The following is a 25,858-nucleotide window of genomic DNA, read 5'->3' as shown; positions in this document are numbered from 1 at the left end:
TATTGGACTAGAGACCCTCGAATGATCGGCTTTGAATTGTATAGTGAACGAGTGGGTGAATGACTGAGCTATAGGAACGAAATATACCGTTAGGAGCCTACTGATGATTTGATTGGATAGATGATGAGACGGGTGACCAGAAAGAAGTAAATGTATTTTTATGAATAAGAGAGCGAGGAGAGGATTGCACATCTGGAAATGTTGGTAAGTGCAGCTATTCCATTCATTCTATATACACATCATCATTGTATAATTGCGTTATATTGTTGAAAACAATATAGCCTACTTTAATGTAATGTCATGTAGCCTGGGGATTTCTGTAAAGGTTGACACGCCAATGTACTATTCGATTGTTATAATGTCTGGCATTATACAGACATTAAAATGAAACAGTCATAAAGGTTTGCACTGTGTGTCATATAAAACTCGGGAAACATATGCGGAACGGAAGAGGAGTCCATGCCCACACAATGGCGCATCTCCGTATTCTTTATTATTAATTGATGAGAACATTTCAATGCTCTTTGTCTCTATTCTAATATAGTGTTAAAAATAAACATCGTGGTGAATTGCATCGATGCTCAACATATTACAATAGGAACTCCATACAGAATGCTACAGGTATTCGTAGATATGTTGAGCAGCATATTTAATGGTTTCGATGTTGTTAGAATAGGAACTCCTCAGAATTACAGGACTTAGACTGGCTAACATTCTTGCGCCTCTACAGGTATTCGTCATTCGATATTTTCATCAAATGAATTGAACAACACATTTTGTTGTACAACGCTGTCTGGAAAACGTCTCCCTTCCCTCTGGCAGAAGAGTCGCAGGTTAGCGTTTTTCGTCATGAATGTTGTTCTGGAGGCAGCTCTGCAGCGTGGTCACTAGCTGGCACAGTCATCAAATCAGATTTTAAACCCAACCCTAATCTTAAATTAAGACAAAAAAACTATTTTTTGTTTTCATAAATGTTTTATTAATATATAGCCAAGTTTGACTTTGCAGCTCGCTTATCTAGTCGAAATCTCTCAGTTCTGCCTCCAGGACAAGACTCATCCCAATAAACATCAAACTGCAGAGGAATCACACCATTTCACCACGTAGGTGTGGCTTGGCTCAGACAGCATCATCTGATTCTGATTCCATTCCCTGACTTCCTCTCTGTATATTGAATTTGACTGGTCCTCAGTGTGCTTCAGTTGGACAGACTCGACAGAGCGCAGCCGACACAGCGACGGTGTGAGTGGAGCAGAGAGAAACGAGGATGGGGGGCGGAGGCCAGCAGACGGAGTCAAGCGAGCCGGCCAAGGGTGACAGGGGTGGAGGGGGAGGAGGGCGAGGTGGCAGTGCAGTCTACACCTGGGAAGAGGTCCAGAGGCACTGCCACAGAGGTGACCAGTGGTTGGTCATCGACAGGAAGGTCTATAATATTACCCAGTGGGCGAAGAGACACCCGGGGGGCATCAGGGTCATCAGTCACTTTGCCGGAGAAGATGCCACGGTCAGTAGCCTAACTATGGAAGTTGTTGGTCAAATGTTCTCAAGCTATTCCAGGAAGACTGTTGTAAATATTATGTTGTAGGTATGACATATTACACTAGTTGTTAGTGGATCGTACATTATGACTGTATGACATATTACACTAGTTGTTAGTGGATCGTACATTATGACTGTATGACATATTACACTAGTTGTTAGTGGATCGTACATTATGACTGTATGACATATTACACTAGTTGTTAGTGGATCGTACATTATGACTGTATGACATATTACACTAGTTGTTAGTGGATCGTACATTATGACTGTATGACATATTACACTAGTTGTTAGTGGATCGTACATTATGACTGTATGACATATTACACTAGTTGTTAGTGGATCGTACATTATGACTGTATGACATATTACACTAGTTGTTAGTGGATCGTACATTATGACTGTATGACATATTACACTAGTTGTTAGTGGATCGTACATTATGACTGTATGACATATTACACTAGTTGTTAGTGGATCGTACATTATGACTGTATGACATATTACACTAGTTGTTAGTGGATCGTACATTATGACTGTATGACATATTACACTAGTTGTTAGTGGATCGTACATTGATGGATCATGATAATCTCTTAAAGCTGCAATATGCAAATGTTTGGTCTGTCATTCTCATTGAAAGTCTAAGAGGCAGTTCTATCTGTTCTATTTCTAGATACGTTCTATCTGTTCTATTTCTAGATACGTTCTATCTGTTCTATTTCTATGCTTCCTGTTCTTAAGTTTCTTTTTTTTGTTGCATCTTTTACTTTCGGTTTTGTTGTTTGTTTGCTGAGATATGCAAATATTTTTTGGGTTTATGAAAGAGTTATTTCCCAGCGGTTTGAATCATACAATGATTCTCTATACTATACTTGCTTGTTTTGTCACATAAACTGAAATTAGGCATTAGACTATTAGAATTATAACAACCAGGAAATGGAGGAGCGATTTCTGCATGATGCGTCTTTATTTAATCACACAGCGATATATTAATTATAATTTATTACTGAGAGACAAATAAAGGATATTTGTATGTATTTCTCTTTAACAACATAGATGAATCTATGTCTCTAATTTCTAGGACGCATTTTCCGCATTCCATCCTGATCCTCATTTTGTCAGGAAGTTTCTGAAGCCGTTGCTGATTGGAGAGCTGGCAACGACAGAGCCCAGCCAGGACCATGGGAAAAATGTGAGGAGGCCCATCTTTCTCTCTTTCCCTCTACATAACATACATCGTTGTAGGCTACATACTCAAACATAGAATGTGAAGCCTACAGCATCTCTCCCTCTACATAACATACATCGTTGTAGGCTACATAATAAAACATAGAATGTGAAGCCTACAGCATCTCTCCCTCTACATAACATACATCGTTGTAGGCTACATAATGAAACATAGAATGTGAAGCCTACAGCATCTCTCCCTCTACATAACATACATCGTTGTAGGCTACATAATGAAACATAGAATGTGAAGCCTACAGCATCTCTCCCTCTGACACCACGCCCACTCTAACATACTGTAGGTTTAGGTAGGGCCCCGGGGACCAGTGTGAGGCCTATCTTTCTCTGATAGGGAATTCCATGCTTCTCAGACAGAATGCTGTACAGAATGATACATTCTACAATGTGTCAGAGTGTGGAAAGAGCAGGTATGATGTGGATAAAGATATTTAAAGACAGGATTTATCTCCTAGAGAAGTAGTGTGTTATCTTCAGTCATCTACTATAACTAGGGCACATTATACCAGCCTGTCTATGTGTCCAGATGCCCCTATAACTAGATCACATTATACCAGCCTGTCTATGTGTCCAGATGCCCCTATAACTAGATCACATTATACCAGCCTGTCTATGTGTCCAGATGCCCCAATAACTAGATCACATTATACCAGCCTGTCTATGTGCCCAGATGCCTCTATAACTAGATCACATTATACCAGCCTGTCTATGTGTCCAGATGCCCCTATAACTAGATCACATTCTACCAGCCTGTCTATGTGTCCAGATGCCCCTATAACTAGAAGACATTCTACCAGCCTGTCTATGTACCCAGATGCCTCTATAACTAGATCACATTCTACCAGCCTGTCTATGTGTCCAGATGCCCCTATAACTAGAAGACATTCTACCAGCCTGTCTATGTACCCAGATGCCTCTATAACTAGATCACATTATACCAGCCTGTCTATGTGTCCAGGTGCCACTATAACTAGATCACATTCTACCAGCCTGTCTATGTGCCCAGATGCCCCTATAACTAGATCACATTATACCAGCCTGTCTATGTGTTCAGATGCCCCTATAACTAGAAGACATTATACCAGCCTGTCTATGTGCCCAGGTGCGTCTATAACTAGAGTGTGGTAAGAGCAGGTGTGATGTGGATGGAGATATTTTGTCATGTTATGGACGGCCCCGGAGAGGATGGTTGCTGTTTTACTGGCTCTTAACCAACTGTGCTATTTTGTTTAGTTTTTTCACATTGTTTGTAACTTATTCTGTACATAATGTTGCTGCTACCGTCTCGTATGACCAAAAATAGTTTCTGGACATCAGAACAGCAATTACTCACCTTGACGTGGAAAAAGAATTTTCCTTTAATGAGTCGGACGAGAGGGATTTACTCCAAATACCTGAACAGGCCCTCATCCCCATCATTCGCAGAAGAAAGAGACTGAGATTTTGCGGAAGGAGATCGGGGTACCTTGTGAGGATCAGGCGACGAGTGGCTAATCTGCCTTTGCCATCCGTACTATTGGCCAATGAACAATCGCTGGGTAATAAAACCACGTATATCCTACCAACGGAACATTAAAAACTGTAATATCTTATGTTTCACAGAGTCGTGGCTGAACGAACGACATGAATAACATACAGCTGGCTAGGTTTTAAATGTGCTTCTCCCTACTTCCACTTACGCTACAACCAACACTGCAGTTGCAATGCATAAGTAGCAAATTGTATAGATAAGCTGATAAAAATAAGGCACGCTTGTCTTCAATATTAAGGATAGAACTGCAGCTTCTGGTAAGACGGTATATTTCTAAACAACAGCTGGTGAACCTAAGATATCTAAGGAATTCTCAAGGTTTAGCTCGCCTGAGGTAGAGTATCTCATGATAAGCTGTAGACCACACTATCTACCTAGAGAGTTCTCATCTGTATTTTTTGTAGCTGTCTACATACCACCACAGACCGATGCTGGCACTAAGACCGCACTCAACGAGCTGTATAAGGCCATAAACAAACAGGAAAATATGAATCCAGAGGCGGTGCTCCTAGTGGCCCGGGGACTTTAATGCAGGGACACTAAAATCCGTTTCACCTCATTTCTATCAGCATGTTACATGTGCAACAAGAGGGGGGAAAAACTCTAGACCACCTTTACTCCACACACAGAGATGCATACAAAGCTCTCCCTCGCCCTCCATTTGGCAAATCTGACCATAATTCCATCCTCCTGATTCCTCCTTACAAGCGAAAATTAAAGCAGGAAGCACCAGTGACTCGATCAATTAAAAAAATGGTCAGATGAAGCAGATGCTAAGCTACAGGACTGTTATGCTAGCACAGACTGGAATATGTTCCGAGATTCTTCCGATGGCATTGAGGAGTACACCACATCAGTCACTGGCTTTATCAATAAGTGCATTGACAACGTCATCCCCACAGTGACTGTACATACATACCCCAACCAGAAGCCATGGATTAAAGGCAACATCCACTCTGAGCTAAAGGCTAGAGCTGCCTCTTTCAAGGAGCGGGACTCTAACCCGGAAGCTTATAAGAAATCCCTGCTATGCCCTCCGACGAACCATCAAACAGGTAAAGCATCAATACAGGACTAAGATTAAATCGTACTACACTGGCTCTGACGCTCGTCAGATGTGTCAGGGCTTGCAAACTATTACAGACTATAAAGGGAAGCACAGCCAAGATCTGTCCAGTGACACGAGCCTACCAGACAAGCTAAATCACTTCTATGCTTGCTTCGAGGCAAGTAATACTGAAACATGCATGAGAGCATCAGCTGTTCCAGATGACTGTGTGATCACGCTCTTCGCAGCCGATGTGAGTAAGACCTTTAAACAGGTCAACATTCACAAGGCCGCAAGGCCAGATGGATTACCAGGATGTGTACTCCGAGCATGCGCTGACCAACTGGCAAGTGTCTTCACTGACATTTTAAACCTCTCCCTGTCTGAGTCTGTAATACCAACATGTTTCAAGCAGACCACCATAGTCCCTGTGCCCAAGAACACTAAGGTAACCTGCCTAAATGACTACCGACCCGTATCACTCACATCTGTAGCCATGAAGTGCTTTGAAAGGCTGGTCATGGCTCACATCAACACCATTATCCCAGAAACCCTAGATCCACTCCAATTTGCATACCACCCCAACAGATCCACAGATGATGCAATCTCTATTGCACTCCACACTGCCCTTTCACACCTAACAAAAGGAACTATGTGAGAATGCTATTCATTGACTACAGCTCAGCGTTCAACACCATAGTGCCCTGAAAGCTCATCACTAAGCTAAGGACCCTGGGACTAAGCACCTCCCTCTACAACTGGATCCTGGACTTCCTGACAGGCCGCCCCAAGCTGGTAAGGGTAGGTACCAACACATCCGCCATGCTGATCCTCAACATGAGGGCCCCTCAGGGGTGCGTGCTCAGTCCCCTCCTGTACTCCCTGTTAACTCATGACTGCACAGCCAGGCACGACTCCAACACCATCGTTAAGTTTGCCGATGACACAACTGTGGTAGGCCTGATCACCGACAATGGCGAGACAGCCTATAGGGAGGAGGTCAGAGACCTGACCGTGTGGTGCAAGGACAACAACCTTTCCCTCGAAGTGATCAAGACAAAGGAGATGATTATGGACTACAGGAAAAGGAGGCCCCGAGCACGCCCCCATTCTCATCGACGGGGCTATAGTTGAGCAGGTTGAGAGCTTCAAGTTCCTTGGCGTCCACATCACCAACAAACTAACATTGTCCAAGCACACCAAGACAGTTGTGAAGAGGGCACGATAAAAACCTATTCCCCCCTCAAGAGACTGAAAAGATTTGGCATTGGTCCTCAGATCCTCAATTGGTTCTACAGCTGCAACATCGAGAGTATCCTGACTGGTTGCATCACTGCCTGGTATGGCTACTGCTCGGCCTCCGACCGCAAGGCACTTCAGAGGGTAGTGCGAACGGCCCAGTAAATCACCGGGGCCAATCTTCCTGCCATCCAGGACCTCTAAACTAGGCGCTGTCAGAGGAAGGCCCTAAAAATGGTCAGACTCCAGCCACCCTAGTCATAGACTGTTCTCTATGCTACCGCACGGCAAGTGGTACAGGAGCGCCAAGTCTAGGTCCAAGAGACTTCTAAACAGCTTCTACCTCCAAGCCATAAGACTCCTGAACATCTAATCAAAAAGCTACCCAGACTATTTGCATTACCCCCCCCCTCCCCCTCTTATACGCTGCTGCTACTCTCTGATATTATCTATGCATAGTCACTTTAATAACCCTACCTACATGAACATATTACCTCAATTACCCCGACTAACCGGTTCCCCCGCACATTGACTCTGTACCGGTACCCCCTGTATATAGCCTCGCTATTGTTATCTTACTGCTGCTCTTTAATTTTTTGTTAATTTTATTTCTTACTTTTTTAAGGTATTTTTCTTAAAACTGCATTGTTGGTTAAGGGCTTGTAAGTAAGCATTTCACTGTGAGGTCTACACCTGTTGTATTCGGCGGATGTGACAAATAAAATGTTATTTTATTTTATTTGGTCTTCAGTCATCTACTATAACTAGGGCACATTATACCAGCCTGTCTATGTGCCCAGATGCCCCTATAACTAGGGCACATTACACCAGCCTGTCTATGTGCCCAGATTCCCCTATAACTAGATCACATTATACCAGCCTGTCTATGTGCCCAGATTCCCCTATAACTAGATCACATTATACCAGCCTGTCTATGTGTCCAGATGCCCCTATAACTAGGGCACATTATACCAGCCTGTCTATGTGTCCAGATGCCCTGCTGTCCGCTGTCTGTTTATCTATTCAGGAGTCTTACATCTTATCCTGGTACTCTTCAGCTTTCTGTTACTTCTATTTCCTTACCCTTCTTCTTCCTCTTCTTCTCTACAGGTTTCTCTTCTCAATTTACACTGTCCATATCCCTCTCCTGTCTTCTTCCTCTCCTTCCTTCTGCTCCCTCAATTCTCATCTCTCTAATATCATCCACCTTCCTCCTGGTTCATCTACTTTGTTCTATCACAGTTGGTCTTTCTGCAATTCCTCTCATCCTAATTTCTCACATCCTCGAATCAAGGACAGAGCAATTGAGAAAGACCCCTTACTTCATACTTCTGTATTGATTATTGATCACCTCTAACCCATACAGGCAGTACTGGTGCAGGACTTCCAGGCCTTGCGTGACCATGTGGAGAGGGAGGGTTTGCTCATTGCCCGCCCCCTGTTCTTCAGCCTCTACCTGGGCCACATCCTGCTACTAGAGGCCCTGGCTTTGGGCCTGCTCCTGGTCTGGGGGACCAGCTGGAGCCTCACACTGCTCTGTTCCCTCATGCTGGCCACGTCTCAGGTACCATTACAGAATTATTAGGGAGTACAAGAAGATAGTTGACAGGTAGATTCAAAGGTTAGGCATAGGGATCGAAGGTTAGGGTTAAGATTAAGTTTAAGGTTAGGTGTAGGATTAAGGTTAGAATTAGAGGATTAGGTTAGGGTTAGGATTAAGGTTAAGGTTAGGTTTAGGATTAAGGTTAGGGGATTAGGTTAGGGTTAAGATTAAGGTGAAGGTTAGGGGTGGTGAGGTTAGGTTAGGGTAAGGGTTTAGCTTAGCGATAGGGTTACCAAACCACCTTTCAGACACCATTCAAGACACCGCCTTTCTTTCTCCCTCTCAGTCCCAGGCTGGCTGGCTGCAGCATGACTACGGCCACCTGTCAGTCTTCAAGAAATCCAGCTGGAATCACGTACTGCAAAAGTTTGTCATTGGACACCTAAAGGTAGGCTACTGGACAATGGTTGGACATTTGACATGACTGTTTCTTTAGGCTGATCTTTTGCTACTCGTTGGATAAGTTAACCGGACACAGTTTAAACCCAGTCCTGGACTGAAAACCATTCTCAATGGATAATCTCCTTTGAAAGTACATTTTACTCCAGGACTACGTTAAATCTTTGTTCAGGAAACTGTCCCTTTCACTTTCCTACATTCACAAGAGCAGTGTTAAATTTCCAAGTTCACTGCTATACATTAGCCTTATTTGGTGTAGTGTCCAACAGGTGTAAGTTACAGTAAGTGTAATTGTGTGTAACATTAATAAGTAACAGTAGCTGTGTGTTTCCAGGGTGCCTCTGCTAACTGGTGGAACCATCGTCACTTCCAGCACCACGCTAAACCCAACGTGTTTAGTAAAGATCCTGATGTCAACTCACTGCATGTCTTCGTCCTGGGAGACAAACAGCCTGTAGAGGTAGTTATCTCTATAATATATATGTGATCTCTGCCCCAACTGGACCCACAACCTTACTGCTTTATGACCCATCTGACTCCATGTCATATTTCAATAATAATCTAATCATTCATGTAATATTCAAATATCCATGTAATAGTTCATTAAATTAATGTAATTTTTATGAAATAAAATTAAATAATATTAATGTAAAATTCAAATATCCTTTTAACCCTTGTGTAGTCTCCCCTTGTCCTAAGGGTAAAAAATGACCCGCCTTAACTAAACCCCTAAAATAAAACATCTTAATTTAATTTTAAACCTACAAATCTATTTTGCATGAAGAAACAACCTGTCATTCATCACAAACTTTGTGCATATCTGGGTTTTCCCTCTTCACAATGCAGAAAGACTGCATTTAAATCAGTGGACACCAATCGTTTCTATTAGAACACACCTGTCATACTTGTTTTCTTTACTAAAGTAGAGGTTTATTATTATTATTAAAGGTACTGCATAGGTGTAAAAAAGATAGCAAGAGGTGTAAACAAACTTTTTAGCACTTGTATAGCCTAAGAAAATAACAGAAATGTGTAGAAAGTAGTTGTGAATGCATTTTATTGAAGGGAAACAATAACAGTCTTGACATTTTTTGGCAACATAGTGATATATTCTTAAATACTGTACAATGAGGAATTCAACTACAAAATACTAGTCTTCTCCCATTTTTTTAACTATTGCCCCCACCCACAATGGTATAAACAAGAACAATAAATAAGAATAAAATAAGAAAATACATACAAAACAAAAACGTGAAGTACATAAATCAATAATCTCTAATTAGCACATGTAGGACAGTATGCAAGTGTGTGTGCATGGACTTTGCAGATGTATTTCTCACATGTGCAGAACATAGAATTTGTTTTACAGTCCTTCTTTGTGGGGCAGAATTGGCATCTCCTCTCTTGTCTGCCCCAGCTGCAGCCTCAGGTAGATCAGGACAAGATTCAGCCCCCTGAACAGCTTTCACAAGCGCTGCAGACGCTTCTGTGCAGGGGAGGCACTCCCTTCTTTGAATGTGTGGGGTTACAAGTGCCTTTCCCAGCTGCTCCAGGAACACCCTCCTCTTTTTCCGCATATCAGGCATCCAGATAGGGTTGATCTTGTTCCATATCATGAAGGCATTGTATGAGGACACATCAATGATGTTGTGGAAGATGACCAGGGGCCAGCGGGCAGTCATCCTCCTGCAGCTTTAAGTTCCAATCACCTTGTCTAGGTTGTCCACGCCTCCTTTGTTGTGGTTGTAGTCCAGGATGATGGCTGGCTTCCTGTCCTCACGATCACTGATCTCAGCCGTTTTGTGCAGTGTGCTCAGGAGGACCACATTCTTGTTCCTTTTTGGGAGATAAGAAACTAGAGTGGTGGTAGGGGTGAAGGCAAACTTTGATGAGAAGGCCTCTCTCCCCCTTGTTGTGAGATGTGCAGGGGGGAGCTCAGGCTTGTTCTTTCCCACTGTGCCAACCATGGTGGTCTTCCTCTTCAGGATCTTGCTGGCTGAGTTCATAAGAGGTGAAGAAATTGTCACACGTGACATTGTGCACCCTCAATCCATATGCCACATCAAGCACAACCCGCATCCCCTGGTTCTTCTCCGGGCCTCCACTGGTCGGCTTCCCTGTGCAGACTGGCATCTTCCAAGTATGATTTCATACTTTGCAGGCTTGCTGGGCATATATTGACGGAAAGAACAGTGACCTTTTGACAAAAGAGATAACTATCAGTAATTAGCATCAGTGTCAGAAAACAAATCACATAAATCAATGATATTACAGCAATACATAATGAAATTAACAGTGAAAATCACATTACAGATATGAAAATAAAAATGTACCTCTGAATGGAACCAGTTGCTCATCCACTGTTACTTCAGGCCCAGGGTTGTAAAGGCATGGCAGACGCTCCACCCACTTCTCCCAGACCTCTCTTATGGCCGCCGGTTTGTCTCTCACACGTCTTGCAGGTCTTGACTCACGGTTATCAAATTGTAGCATTCTTGAGAATGTGTGGAAGACTTTCAGTGGCATCGTGGTACGGAAAATCGCCCTTCCACTCTCTGCATCCCAGAGACTACATGTAGCCTCGCCTCGGGACCTATACACACCAGCTAAGATTAGCAGCCCTATGTAGGCACGCAGGTCCATCTCATCCATCCTCTTCCAGTTGTCTCCATATTTACGGAAACCCTCCAAATTTGTCTTCTCCAGGATTATTTTTTTAGATGGCTGGTGTGATGAACATGTAGAATGTTGAGGCGATGTCCTGGGCAACTGCATGTCTTGTGGGTTCTGGGATCATAAGGCCCTGGGGTCATAAGGCCCTGGGGTCATCCTTATGACATTTTGTGCTGCCATCCTGCCCTGGTTGTCATGTGGTGACTAAGACCATGTTATTTTGCTGTTCTTTGACAAAAATGTATCTCTTTCAGCTTGGGGGATTTCTTCTTCATCTGAAGATGACGCATTATGCTCTGGGTTGTATTCTTCCCCATCTTCTTCAGATACCTCCTCCTCTTCTAAGTCATTGTTCTCTTGTTCCTCCTGGACGTCTGAAAAAATCTGATCTACGACCTGTTGGGCACTGAAACGTGCACTCATGGCTTCAGCAAAGAGAGAACTGGGGGGACTGTCATCTGCAGCAACTTTATAGCCTCTGACCGCATTCCCCATTAGTAAACAATGCTTTCAAGTAATGTTTATTTTGTTATGTTATGTTTATTATCCATGTAATAGTTAATTAAATTAATGTAATATTCATGAAATAACCATGTAATGATATCCATGAAATAACCATGTAATAATGTCCATGTAATATTCAAATATCCATGTAATAGTTAATTAAATTAATGTAATATTCATGAAATAACCATGTAATAATGTCCATGTAATATTCAAATATCCATGTAATAGTTCATTCATTTAATGTAATATTCATGAAATAACCATGTAATGATATCCATGTAACAGTTTGTCTCATTAGTGTTAAACCGGTATTAGTGTTTCTGTGTAAGATCCATCTGACTCCTTGTCTCTGTCTATTGCAGTATGGTGTAAAGAAGTTGAAGTACATGCCCTACCATCACCAACACCAGTACTTCTTCCTCAGTAAGTTTCTGTACACCTTTCATGGATTTCTGTATATAAATCACATCAACTTCCATTGAACACATAAAAGCAAAAGACAGACCACTGATGTATGTTTGTAATACCAATATTTTCCTTCTGTCTCTCAGTTGGACCTCCACTACTTATTCCAGTGTATTTCCACATCCAGATATTGCGGACCATGTTTTTACGACAGGACTGGGTGGTGAGATTTCATACCAACTAAATGTAGACTTACTCCTCTTCATTCCCATCTGGAACATAAGGGCTTCCACGAGAGAGTAATGATATGATGTTTAGGACCTTGAGTGTGGCTGAGGTGCACCTATGACCAGCTCAGAAACCAGATTGCATAGCGGAGAAGGTACGGTGGGATTCCAAATGGTCTGTGATCTGTTTGTTAAACTTCTCTAGGGTATGTGGGACGGTAGCGTCCCACCTTACCAACAGCCAGTGAAATTGCAGGGCGCCAAATTTAAAACAACAGAAATCTCATAATTAAAATTCCTCAAACATACAATCATTATACACCATTTTAAAGATAAACCTCTCGTTAATCCAACCAAAGTGTCTGATTTCAAAACGGATTTACGGCGAAAGCACACCTTGCGAATATGTTAGGTCAGTACATAGCCACAGAAATACACAGCCATTTTTCCAGCCAAAGAGAGAAGTAACAAAAACCAGAAATAAAGTAAAAATTAATCACTAACCTTTGATGATCTTCATCAGATGACACTCATGGGACTTCATGTTACACAATACATGTATGTTTTGTTCGGTAAAGTTCATATTTATATCCAAAAATCTGAGTTTAGGCGGGACGCTACTGTCTCACTTGGCCAAAAGCCAGAGAAATTGCAGCGCGCCAAATTCTAATTAATTACTATAAAAATCAAACTTTCACTAAATCATAACATGAAAGATACCAAATTAAAGCTACACGTGTTGTGAATCCAGCCAACATGTCAGAATTCAAATAGGCTTTTCGGCGAAATCATACAATGCTATTATCTGAGCATAGCACCATAGTAAACCAAAAGAGAGAAAACATTTCAACCCTGCAGGCGCGACACAAAACGCAGAAATAAAAATATAATTCATGCCTTACCTTTGACGAGCTTCTGTTGTTGGCACTCCAATATGTCCCATAAACATCACAATGGTCCTTTTGTTCGATTAATTCCGTCAATATATATCCAAAATGTCAATTTATTTGGCGCGTTTGATCCAGAAAAAAAACGGTTCCAACTTGCGCAACGTGACGACAAAATATCTCAAAAGTTACCTGTAATCTTTGTCAAAACATTTCAAACTACTTTTGTAATACAACTTTAGGTATTTAAAAAAAAAAATCGATAAAATTAAAGATGGGATGATCTGTGTTCAATACAGGAAGAAAACAAACTCAAGCATGCTTTCTGGTCTTGCGCCTCTATCAAACAGTACACATGAAGTGACACTTTTTCAAGATGGCCGTACTTCTTCATTACACAAAGGAATAACCTCAACCAATTTCTAAAGACTGGTGACATCCAGTGGAAGCGGTAGGAACTGCAAGCAAGTCCCTTTGAAATCTGGATTCCCAATGAAAGCTCATTGAAAACAGGGTGACCTCAAACAAAATAAAATTGAATGGTTTGTCCTCGGGGTTTCGCCTGCTACATAAGTTCTGTTATACTCACAAACATGATTCAAACAGTTTTAGAAACTTCAGAGTGTTTTCTATCCACATCTACTAATGCTATGCATATCTTATCTTCTGGGGATGAGTAGCTGGCAGTTTAATTTGGGCATGCTTTTCATCCAAAATTCCGAATGCTGTCCCCTACCCTAGAGAAGTTAACTTGGCTTTTGAAGACCTTAGAAAAGGCAGGGCAGGATATATATGACTATGATAACACCTTGGGGCACTAAATCCTTGTTCGTCACTCACTAAAGATAGCGAGCATAATATTGCACCACCAACGACACACTGACTGTACCATCAGAAATGACTAAATCAAATCAAATTTTATCACATACACATGGTTAGCAGATGTTAATGTGAGTGTAGCGAAATGCTTGTGCTTCTAGTTCCGATCATGCAGTAATAACCAGTAATAACTAACAACTAATCTAACAATTTCACAACAACAACCTTATACACACAAGTGTAAAGGAATGAATAAGAATATGTACATATAAATATATGGATGGGCGATGGCCGAACGGCATAGGCAAGATGCAGTAAATGGTATAGAGTACAGTATATACATATGAGATGAGTAATGTAGGGTATGTACACATTATATAAAGTGGCATTGTTTAAAGTGACTTTTTTAAACAATTTTTTATTATTAAAGTGGCTAGAGATTTGAGTCAGTATGTTGGCAGCAGCCACTCAATGTTAGTGATGGCTGTTTAACAGTCTGATGGCTTTGAGATAGAAGCTGTTTTTCAGTCTCTCGGTCCCTGCTTTGATGCACCTGTACTGACCTCACCTTCTGGATGATAGTGGGGTGAACAGGCAGTGGCTCGGGTGGTTGTTGTCCTTGATGATCTTCTGGATGATAGCGGGGTGAACAGGCAGTGGCTCGGGTGGTTGTTGTCCTTGATGATCTTCTGGATGATAGTGGGGTGAACAGGCCGTGGCTCGGGTGGTTGTTGTCCTTGATCTTTTTGGCCTTCCTGTGACATCAGGTGAACTAACTTCCTAATCACCGTGATAACTGTTGCTTTGCTAGGAACAGGGGTGATTTTAGCTTGAAAAAACAAAACAAAAATGGGATGCATGCCAGCAAAGCCACTACACAACACTAAACAATACATTAATTGCTCTGTAATGGTGACAAACGGTGCCCACAAACTGTTAGGGCCTACATATAGCTGTGCCAACAGCAGTGTCCCAACATCTTACCACTTCTACACCTGGCTATCAGTGGAGCCTTGTCTGGCAGCGAAACAGGTCATTCAGCCTCATTTACTGATTTAAAAAAAACAAAGTTGATATGGCTGACTTGCTTAAACACATGTGGTTTCTACTGACAATTGAGATGTACAAACTATGGCATAAGGGGACGACAAGCGGATAAGAGGCAATCTGTCATTTCGATTAAGACATTAATGAGCAAGCTAGGACGGACATAGTCAATATAACTATTTTTTTAGCGCTTTTGAAATGTACCGAGACAGAATTCAGAACACTGGCCGTTCTTCAATTGTTCTCCCTGTACACCAAGTCAGAACCGTAGGATAAATAAAGGGGGTATATAAGCAGACAAGGAAAGCTCTTACAATATTCAATGATTACATTTCTCTAAAACAGGTTGTAGGCTACATGTGCGCCACCAAGTCAGAACAGTAAGTTATGAGGGGGAAAAGGGACCAAATTGTTAGAGTGAGGCACATGAGCTACTAACATCTTACTACACAACAGACACTTAGTATTACTTTCTTAGCTACAGTATACATATCTCCCTGGCAAATTATATTTATGCAGCAGCATACAATACATCACCTTGTTGTGCTGTGCTCAAAGTGGCAACGCAGTCCTTCGTGGGCAAATGTTGTCATCAAAGTCTGTCATTCTCTGGATTTATGGTGCTTTCAAGACAACTGGGAACTCAGAAAAAAACAAGCTTAAATCATGATGACATCATTGATCTTCACGTCGTAGCTCTAGAAAAGAGGCCGGATTTACAATTCCCGAGTTGGATGACCGTTCAAAGTTGGATGACCGTATTTTCTCAGTCGGAGCTCGTTTATTCCCGACTTTCACAGTTGTCTTGAAGTCAAGTTTTCGCAGTTCTTAAGGTAACAGTTGTTTTTTGAGCGCGGCACAAAATCCCGCTTCATTGACAGCGTGGCCAATGTTGGATGTTTATCATTTTAAACTTGGAAAAGAGACCCTTAATCCCAGATGTGGGACCACACAGCCACTCCACTGAATAGCAGGCTAGCGATTGCTTCGCAATGCTTGTAGTTAGCCACTGTCACAGATTCCTTCCAAACCACTCATTGTTGAATTTGTCATTTCCAACTTGTTGTGTAATGTCTATGTCCAATGGCCGATGAGCATTGATACGTATCATCTATAATTTCTATTTAATGTGGGGCTCAAAACATGAATGACGTGTTGCCACTGGGTAGGAAGACCAGATGTGATCATTGTTGCTTTGCTAGGAACCCTAGATGTGATCATTGTTGCTTTGCTAGGAACCCTAGATGTGATCATTGTTGCTTTGCTAGGAACCCTAGATTTGATCATTGTTGCTTTGCTAGGAACCCTAGATGTGATCATTGTTGCTTTGCTAGGAACCATAGATGTGATCATTGTTGCTTTGCTAGGAACCCCAGATGTGATCATGTCTGGCCGTAATACCAAATCTTTGTCTCCTGTGAAGGATCTGGCGTGGTCGATGAGTTTCTACCTTCGCTTCTTCTGCTGTTACTATCCCTTCTTTGGTTTCTTTGGCTCAGTAGCATTGATCAGCTTCGTCAGGTAAAGTATGAACTGAGAGGGAGATCAAAGATCAACTCATTCATTCATTGTATTCAAACGATCTACAGTATTAGAAAACAACACAATGATGTAGTAATGTAACATAATATTGTGGCTGAATAATTGTATTGTGAATATTGCACTGTATATAGGTTTTTGGAAAGCCACTGGTTTGTGTGGGTGACCCAGATGAATCACCTTCCTATGGAGATAGATCACGAGAGACACCAGGACTGGCTCACCATGCAGGTAACATGTCATCATTACTAGACAACGGGGTCCGTATACAGTGTCTTGGAGTAGGAGAGCTGATCTAGGATCAGGTCCCCCCTGTCCATACATTCCTATTCATTATCATCTTAAAAGGCTAAACTGATCCGAGAACAGCAGTCCTGAATACAGGCCCAGGAGTGTTCTGGGGCTGAGCCATCTGTAGTTCTCCAGCAGAGGGAGCTGTAACGTGTCTCTTTCTCTGGTCTTAGTTGAGTGCTACTTGCAACATTGAACAGTCAACCTTCAACGACTGGTTCAGTGGACACCTCAACTTTCAGATTGAACACCAGTAAGTGAAACAAATATCCCACCTTACTGTTGTCTGTCAACAGTATATACTGTATTTATATGGTCATTTATCAGGTCATTGACATACTAAATTATAGTTTAAGCAGTATTCAGCTTCATTTGATCTTAAATATAATTTGTTGTTTGTACTAATTACTCTACCTCATAATAGTGTTTAGATACAATATCGATACAATCCTACTCAGAAACTGAGGTTTCTCTGAAAAACTCTGATTGCATTTGCTCTCTCTGTCTTTCCCTCCCTCTCTCTCCTTCCTCCTCCCCCACCCCTCTCCCTCTCTCCCTCTCTCTCCTTCCTCCTCCCCCACCCCTCTCCCTCTCTCTCCTTCCTCCTCCCCCACCTCTCTCCCTCTCTCTCCTTCCTCCTCCCCCACCCCTCTCCCTCTCTCTCCTTCCTCCTCCCCACCCCTCTCTCACTCCCTGCCCCCCCCACTCTCTCTCTCTGCCTCTCTTTCTCTGTCTCCCCCTCTGTCTTCCAGTCTGTTTCCTACCATGCCCCGTCATAACTACCACCTGGTGGCTCCTCTGGTTCGTGCTCTGTGTGAGAAACATGGAGTTCCCTATCAGGTCAAGACTTTGCAGAAAGGCATGACTGATGTTGTCAGGTAACATGTTTTAATGAATACTTGTATAGTGCTATCCTCTGGGAGTAGATTGTACATCATAAGGTGATACCTGCTGCTCTCAGTCTCCTATGTGATTTACCTGGTTTGTTATCCACCTCTGTTCTTCCCCAGGTCACTGAAGAAGTCAGGGGATCTGTGGCTGGATGCATATCTTCATAAATAAATCCCTTCCTGGCTCTGGACGGGATTTAAATCCATCTCAGATTAACTACCTGTGAACAGAGAGGACATTTCCTAGATGTTTGTGTTGATAATGATCGCTGTAAACATTATTGTGATATAATTGTTTTAATCCTTGGCAGCAGTGAATGGGGATCCATAGCAGAAATAGAGGGTTTATATAGTAGGGCCAGGCGTTTAACAAAAAACTAAACACAGTTTTTATTGACCTATATTTCCAGCATTATCCACTGGGTTTGATGCAGGCAGAAAATCCTAGGAAATGCTCTGTAATTGACACAAGTCTCAATCATTCCAGTCTGGTTGTCCATTCGTTTTTGGCGGAGGGATCGCTTTAACCAGGGGAGGCGCAGCATACGAGTCTTCATTTCACTAAGCCTATTATTTAGCAGGGAAAACTATTTGTAGATCAGTGATTTTACACCTCGTTTTTCTAAAGCTGATGGCCTCCAACAGACTCAATCCCTGATCACAGGAGGTTATATAAATGGGGAAATTAGGACACGTAAAGGGGAAAGACTATGAATCCAAGCAGAAAATATAAGTGCACAATAAAAATCTCTATCGCTTGAAATTCCCCGCTGGGATGCTCATTGCAGACTACAATATATTCTGCAAAACCTGCAATTTAGCGTTGCATGTTCAATGGATAGACAGGATAGACAGGATAGACAGCCATCTGAAATAATTATGCCGTCTCAGAAGAATGCTTCAACCTTGAACCGTTTTGGAGGATTTAGTGAAACAGTCTCGTCTTTACATAACAAGACAACATCATCAACAACAATATTTCACAGCGTATTCGTTGTCTGTTATCATATGGGTATGATAGGCATTTTTGTATCAGAAAACGTAGAGGGTGAAATATAGACTATTTTCAGAATACTAATGGCTCGCCTATTTTCATTTCCTATAGAAATAACACAATTGATCCATCTCTGGTAAAACGGCAGTATTTGGACAGATTAACTTCTCCGCCTCCGCAAGGCGCATGTAAAAGCGCAGCTACTCGGAGTGATATTCTAACACTGTTGAATAGTTCACTGTCTGTAAATACACTCTATCAGCCAGAACAACTTTAACGTCTTCACGTTACGTCTTCCAGCTCTCATACAAAATGTGTGTCGGTGGATTTGTCCGTTACTATGGAGATGCTTTCTGTGTGTTTTTACCGGACTGCGGCTCGGTTCTTTACATGTGTGTTAATTAATGAATGCGCGCAATTTGGGATTGTCAACTTTTTCGAGAGAGATGTTGGCGCTTGCAAAAGCCACATATATCCTCATCACTGACGTTTTGTACGTGTGTTTAATGAAAATGGCTAGTTTGTCGGCTACATTTTCTTAGATACCATGCCTATTATTCCTATATGATATTCATAACAGACAACGAGTAAGTAAAATATTTATGTCGATTTTATGTCCTTAGGCTAATCATTTGGTGCATTAGGCTAAAGTGTATGCTGTTGATGCAGATAATTTCATTTAATCTCATCTGGAGTCATTCCACACGGTTAGGAATTGATTTTGGACTTGTTGGATAATTATGTTAGATGATCATGGTGTGAGAAGGTGCTATATCAGCCACTTGATGATCGAAATGCGGGGTAGAAAAACAACAACCGAAGAACAACCAAAACGCCTGGCCCTGTTTTAACAACATTTATGTATTTATGTATATTTTAAATAAATATGTGTTTAAGCCTTATATTACATATACTTAAATATATGGACATATTACAAAATTGGCCTTTTTGATATATTTCTACATATGTGTTTATATATTTAAATATATGGCAATACATTTTGATAGCATGCTGTGGTAGCTAGTCAAATAAATGCCCAAATATATTTCATAAATATATGTTGCCATGTATTTTAATGAATGGAAATGTTTTGCTTTTTACCTTAATGCTGTAGCTAGGCTACATAAATAAATACAAATCTATGCATAAAACTACAAATCACAATAGCCTACTGTGGTATACTTTGCAAAATCTGAATGAATGACTAATGACTGACAACTAACAGAGTGCTTTCAATACTCGTCATTGTTTGCTCAAATAACTTGGTCCGTTGTTGAATTGTCACATGGGAGTCATCGGAAGGTCGCATCTGAAACAATATAATGTACATGATTACCTCTGTACACTTAACATCTGTATTTGGAAATTATGTCTTTGTACATCCAATTGATACTTCGATTCCTTCACCTCCAGTGTCCATTTTCAGACTCACAAGTTGACAGTTACCCTGTGGATAATGCTGTGACAGGTTGGCAGTTACCCTGTGGATAATGCTGTGACAGGTTGGCAGTTACCCTGTGTATAATGCTGAGACAGGTTGGCATTTACCCTGTGGATACTGCTGAGACAGGTTGACAGTTACCCTGTGGATACTGCTGAGACAGGTTGACAGTTACCCTATGGATAATGCTGAGACAAGTCGGCAGTTACCCTGTGGATAATGCTGAGACAAGTTGGCAGTTACCCTGTGGATAATGCTGAGACAGGTTGACAGTTACCCTGTGGATAATGCTGAGACAGGTTGACCGTTACCCTATGGATAATGCTGAGACAGGTTGGCAGTTACCCTATGGATAATGCTGAGACAGGTTGACAGTTCACCATGTGGATAATGATGTGACAGGTTGGCAGTTCACCATGTGGATAATGCTGAGACAAGTTGGCAGTTACCCTGTGGATAATGCTGAGACAGGTTGACAGTTACCCTGTGGATAATGCTGAGACAGGTTGACCGTTACCCTATGGATAATGCTGAGACAGGTTGGCAGTTACCCTATGGATAATGCTGAGACAGGTTGACAGTTCACCATGTGGATAATGATGTGACAGGTTGGCAGTTACCCTGTGGATAATGCTGTGACAGGTTGGCAGTTACCCTGTGGATAATGCTGAGACAGGTTGACAGTTCACCATGTGGATAATGATGTGACAGGTTGGCAGTTACCCTGTGGATAATGCTGTGACAGGTTGACAGTTCACCATGTGGATAATGCTGAGACAAGTTTGCAGTTACCCTATGGATAATGCTGAGACAGGTTGGCAGTTACCCTGTGGATAATGCTGAGACAAGTTGGCAGTTACCCTGTGGATAATGCTGAGACAAGTTGGCAGTTACCCTGTGGATAATACTGAGACAGAGGATCAGTGAAACAATTCCCCACAAGATGACGAATAAATAAGGGGTTAATGTTCATGAACATATTTTAATCATTTCACTTTTTTTTTGTCAAATGCTTTGTAAACAGTGACTTTCAACGTGGCACCGTCATAGAATTCCACCTTTGCAACAAGTCAGTTCGTCAGATTTCTGCCCTGCTAGAGCTGCCCGGGTCAACTGTAAGTGTTGTTATTTTGAAGTGGAAAGGTCTAGAAGCAACAACGGCTCAGCCGGGAAGTTGTAGGCCACAGAAGCTCACAGAACGGGACTGCCGAGTTGTGAAGCGCGTAAAAATCGTCTGTCCTTGGTTGCAACACTCACTACCGAGTTCCAAACTGCCTCTAGAAGCAATGTCAGCACAAGAACTGTTAGTCGGGAACTTGATTGAATGGGTTTCCATGGCCGAGCAGCCGCACACAAGCCTAAGATCACCATGCGCAATGCCAAGCATCGGCTGGAGCGGTGTAAATCTCGCTGCCATTGGACTCTAGAGCAGTGGAAACGCGTTCTCTGCAGTGATTCATCACGCCATGTGGCAGTCCGACGAACGGATCTAGGTTTGGCGGATGCCAGGAAAACGCTACCTGCCGCAATGCAAAGTGACAAATGGAAAGGAGTAATGCTCTTGTTTTTATTTTTCATGGTTCATGCTGTAAAGTTCGGTGGAGGAGGAATAATGAGCTAGGCCCCTTACAGTAATTCCAGTGAAGGGAAATCTTAACGCTACAGCATACAATGACATTCTAGACGATTCTGTGCCTCCAACTTTGTGGCAACAGTTTGGGGAAGGTCTTTTCCTGTTTCAGCAAGGCAATGCCCCCCCGTGCACAAAGTGGTACCACTCTTCAGAATGTGTAGTCTGTGGGTGTCCCAAAGCAGGCTGAAACCCCGTTTCATCCCCGCAAGATCCATACTTAAGACTGTACAGAGCATATAACTATGCACCCCAATCCTATTCTGAAGTCTAATACATCAACAGTGGGATTTCAACTGTTGTTTTTATTTTTGTGTAAAATTAAATATGGCCTGTTCCCCATTATTTGTATCTCGTTCAATGGGGAACTTTTTATTTTGAAGGCAAACTGCAAATTCCACTATTGTGACTAATCCTTATTGTGCTAGCTTCACATAGGCGTGAATTCCCGACGTCAGTTGCTTCCTGCAGTTGTAGCCTAAAGCATGCTGCCGGCAGTATCTGAAGTGGCCAGAAATGGTGGTTAAGGCTAAGGTTAGGTTGAAATCACATTGTAAGAAGATACATTGTAGAAATAGGCAGCCTGTATGACTTTGTAGCTGTGTTACTAGTGACGGCTTAGAATTAGCTTGACCGTATGTGCTGCCCTGAGGACACAGAAGACTTCATCAACAACAGTAATGTGTGATATGTAAAAAGTTGTACAGAAAAAATTACCCGGTAAGATAAACTAGTTAACCGGCCAAGCAGATAAGACTAGTAGAGTGATTTTGGTTGTGAAGTGCATTAGTAAAAGTGCACTTGGGGTTCCCGAGTTTCGCAGCGGTCTAAGGCACTGCATCTTAGTGCTAGAGGCGACACTACAGACCCTGGTTCGATTCCAGGCTGTATCACAGCCGGCCGTGATTGGGAGTTCCACAATTGGCCTAGCGTCGTCCGGGTTAGGGTTTGGCCTGGGTAGACCGTCATTGTAAGTAAGAATTTGTTCTTAACTGACTTGCCTAGTTAAATAAAGGTAAAATAAAAATACAATAAAAAATGAAAAGCTTTGTCCTTTCTTTAGAACAAAAAGCAATTTACCACTTGGCTGTAAATGGAACAGGGAGGACACTTGAATCAGGCTAGTGACATCTGACCTGTCCCAATTCACCTTCATAACCTAGTCTGGTGGGACCAACCTAGTCACAGTATTCACCTTCATAACCTAGTCTGGTGGGACCAGCCTGGTCACAGTATTCACCTTCATAACCTAGTCTGGTGGGACCAGCCTGGTCACAGTATTCACCTTCATAACCTAGTCTGGTGGGACCAGCCTGGTCACAGTATTCACCTTCATAACCTAGTCTGGTGGGACCAACCTGGTCACAGTATTCACCTTCATAACCTAGTCTGGTGGGACCAACCTGGTGACAGTATTCACCTTCATAACCTAGTCTGGTGGGACCAGCCTGGTCACAGTATTCACCTTCATAACCTAGTCTGGTGGGACCAGCCTGGTCACAGTATTCACCTTCATAACCTAGTCTGGTGGGACCAGCCTGATCACAGTATTCACCTTCATAACCTAGTCTGGTGGGACCAGCCTGGCCACAGTATTCACCTTCATAACCTAGTCTGGTGGGACCAGCCTGATCACAGTATTCACCTTCATAACCTAGTCTGGTGGGACCAGCCTGGTCACAGTATTCACCTTCATAACCTAGTCTGGTGGGACCAGCCTGATCACAGTATTCACCTTCATAACCTAGTCTGGTGGGACCAACCTGGTGACAGTATTCACCTTCATAACCTAGTCTGGTGGGACCAGCCTGATCACAGTATTCACCTTCATAACCTAGTCTGGTGGGACCAGCCTGGTCACAGTATTCACCTTCATAACCTAGTCTGGTGGGACCAACCTGGTCACAGTATTCACCTTCATAACCTAGTCTGGTGGGACCAACCTGGTCACAGTATTCACCTTCATAACCTAGTCTGGTGGGACCAGCCTGGCCACAGTATTCACCTTCATAACCTAGTCTGGTGGGACCAGCCTGGTCACAGTATTCACCTTCATAACCTAGTCTGGTGGGACCAGCCTGGTCACAGTATTCACCTTCATAACCTAGTCTGGTGGGACCAACCTGATCACAGTATTCACCTTCATAACCTAGTCTGGTGGGACCAGCCTGGTCACAGTATTCACCTTCATAACCTAGTCTGGTGGAACCAGCCTGATCACAGTATTCACCTTCATAACCTAGTCTGGTGGGACCAGCCTGGCCACAGTATTCACCTTCATAACCTAGTCTGGTGGGACCAGCCTGGTCACAGTATTCACCTTCATAACCTAGTCTGGTGGAACCAGCCTGATCACAGTATTCACCTTCATAACCTAGTCTGGTGGGACCAACCTGGTCACAGTATTCACCTTCATAACCTAGTCTGGTGGGACCAGCCTGGTCACAGTATTCACCTTCATAACCTAGTCTGGTGGAACCAACCTGGCCACAGTATTCACCTTCATAACCTAGTCTGGTGGGACCAACCTGGCCACAGTATTCACCTTCATAACCTAGTCTGGTGGGACCAGCCTGATCACAGTATTCACCTTCATAACCTAGTCTGGTGGGACCAGCCTGGCCACAGTATTCACCTTCATAACCTAGTCTGGTGGGACCAACCTGGTCACAGTATTCACCTTCATAACCTAGTCTGGTGGGACCAGCCTGGCCACAGTATTCACCTTCATAACCTAGTCTGGTGGGACCAACCTGGTCACAGTATTCACCTTCATAACATAGTCTGGTGGGACCAACCTGGCCACAGCACTTGATTGTCTTTTTTTTAATGATTGAATTAAATGGTATCAGTCAATATGTGGAGTGAGAAAAACTGTGTATTCTGCACCAGGATCAGGGAACTCCTGTTGTATACTGGACACCACACAGGAAGTATGACCACTTCGACATGTTACCATGGTAACCCCATTACCACCACACAGGAAGGTATGACCACTCTGACATGTTACCATGGTAACCCCATTACCACCACACAGGAAGGTATGACCACTCCGACATGTTACCATGGTAACCCCATTACCACCACACAGGAAGGTATGACCACTCCGACATGTTACCATGGTAGCCCCATTACCACCACAAAGGAAGGTATGATCACTCCGACATGTTACCATGGTAACCCCATTACACCACACAGGAAGGTATGACCACTCTGACATGTTACCATGGTAACCCCATTACCACCAGACAGGTAGGTATGACCACTCTGACATGTTACCATGGTAACCTCATTACCACCAGACAGGAAGGTATGACCACTCCGACATGTTACCATGGTAACCTCATTACCACCAGACAAAATGCAGATAGGCACAGTATCTGTAATGCCAAGAGTGTGCAAAGCTGTCATCAAGGCAAAGGGTGGCTACTTTGAAGAATCTCAAATATAAAATATATTTAGAGTTGTTTAACATTTTTTTCGTTGCTAAATAATTCCATATGTGTTATTTCATAGTTTTGAGGTCTTCACTATTATTCTACAATGTAGAAAATAGTCAAAATAAAGAAAAAACCCTGGAATGAGTAAGTGTATCCAAACTGTTGACTGGTACTGTATATAAATTCAACAATTTAATTATTCTCATATGACTCTGTAGGCTACTGACCTATTCAAAGCTTCCTCTGGCATCTCACCATACATTCTATCTGAATGTAGTTATTGAACTCCACCTGCAGGAGGTTTGTGTGTTGTGATTGAATGGCGGGAAAACAACTGCTGGCAAGATTCTGACACACGACAAGACACACCCACATTAAACCACACCCCCAAACCAACTCGCGTTTGGCTTGTCATGGTCGCCTGCCGTTCTTTAGGAGCAAGCCAAAACATTTGGCTA

At 42.6% G+C, this 25,858-nt stretch overlaps 1 protein-coding gene across 4 annotated transcripts; it reads left to right on the top strand.

Annotated features, from left to right (window-relative positions):
• Positions 1–20,053, top strand: LOC139578040 (acyl-CoA Delta-6 desaturase-like). 4 transcript variants are annotated; one of them, XM_071405190.1, is made up of 15 exons: positions 1–204; positions 731–833; positions 1,036–1,103; positions 1,203–1,504; positions 2,627–2,737; positions 7,975–8,172; positions 8,498–8,599; positions 8,945–9,070; positions 12,153–12,213; positions 12,342–12,418; positions 16,599–16,696; positions 16,849–16,945; positions 17,179–17,258; positions 17,758–17,883; positions 18,016–20,053. In XM_071405190.1, exons 4-15 carry the CDS (start codon positions 1,268–1,270, stop codon positions 18,065–18,067), a joined length of 1,365 nt encoding a protein of 454 aa, XP_071261291.1. In that variant the 5' UTR covers positions 1–204; positions 731–833; positions 1,036–1,103; positions 1,203–1,267; the 3' UTR covers positions 18,068–20,053. The 4 variants fall into 4 exon arrangements, with proteins under 4 accessions (XP_071261291.1, XP_071261290.1, XP_071261292.1 ...); XM_071405189.1 differs by having other exon boundaries at positions 1,193–1,504; XM_071405191.1 differs by lacking the exon at positions 1,036–1,103.
• The last annotated feature ends 5,805 nt before the right edge of the window (positions 20,054–25,858 follow it).

This window comes from Salvelinus alpinus, chromosome 6 (assembly GCF_045679555.1).
Source record: "Salvelinus alpinus chromosome 6, SLU_Salpinus.1, whole genome shotgun sequence".
In the NCBI taxonomy this organism is placed as follows: Eukaryota; Metazoa; Chordata; class Actinopteri; order Salmoniformes; family Salmonidae; genus Salvelinus; species Salvelinus alpinus.
This window is presented reverse-complemented; position numbering and strand designations above follow the sequence as displayed.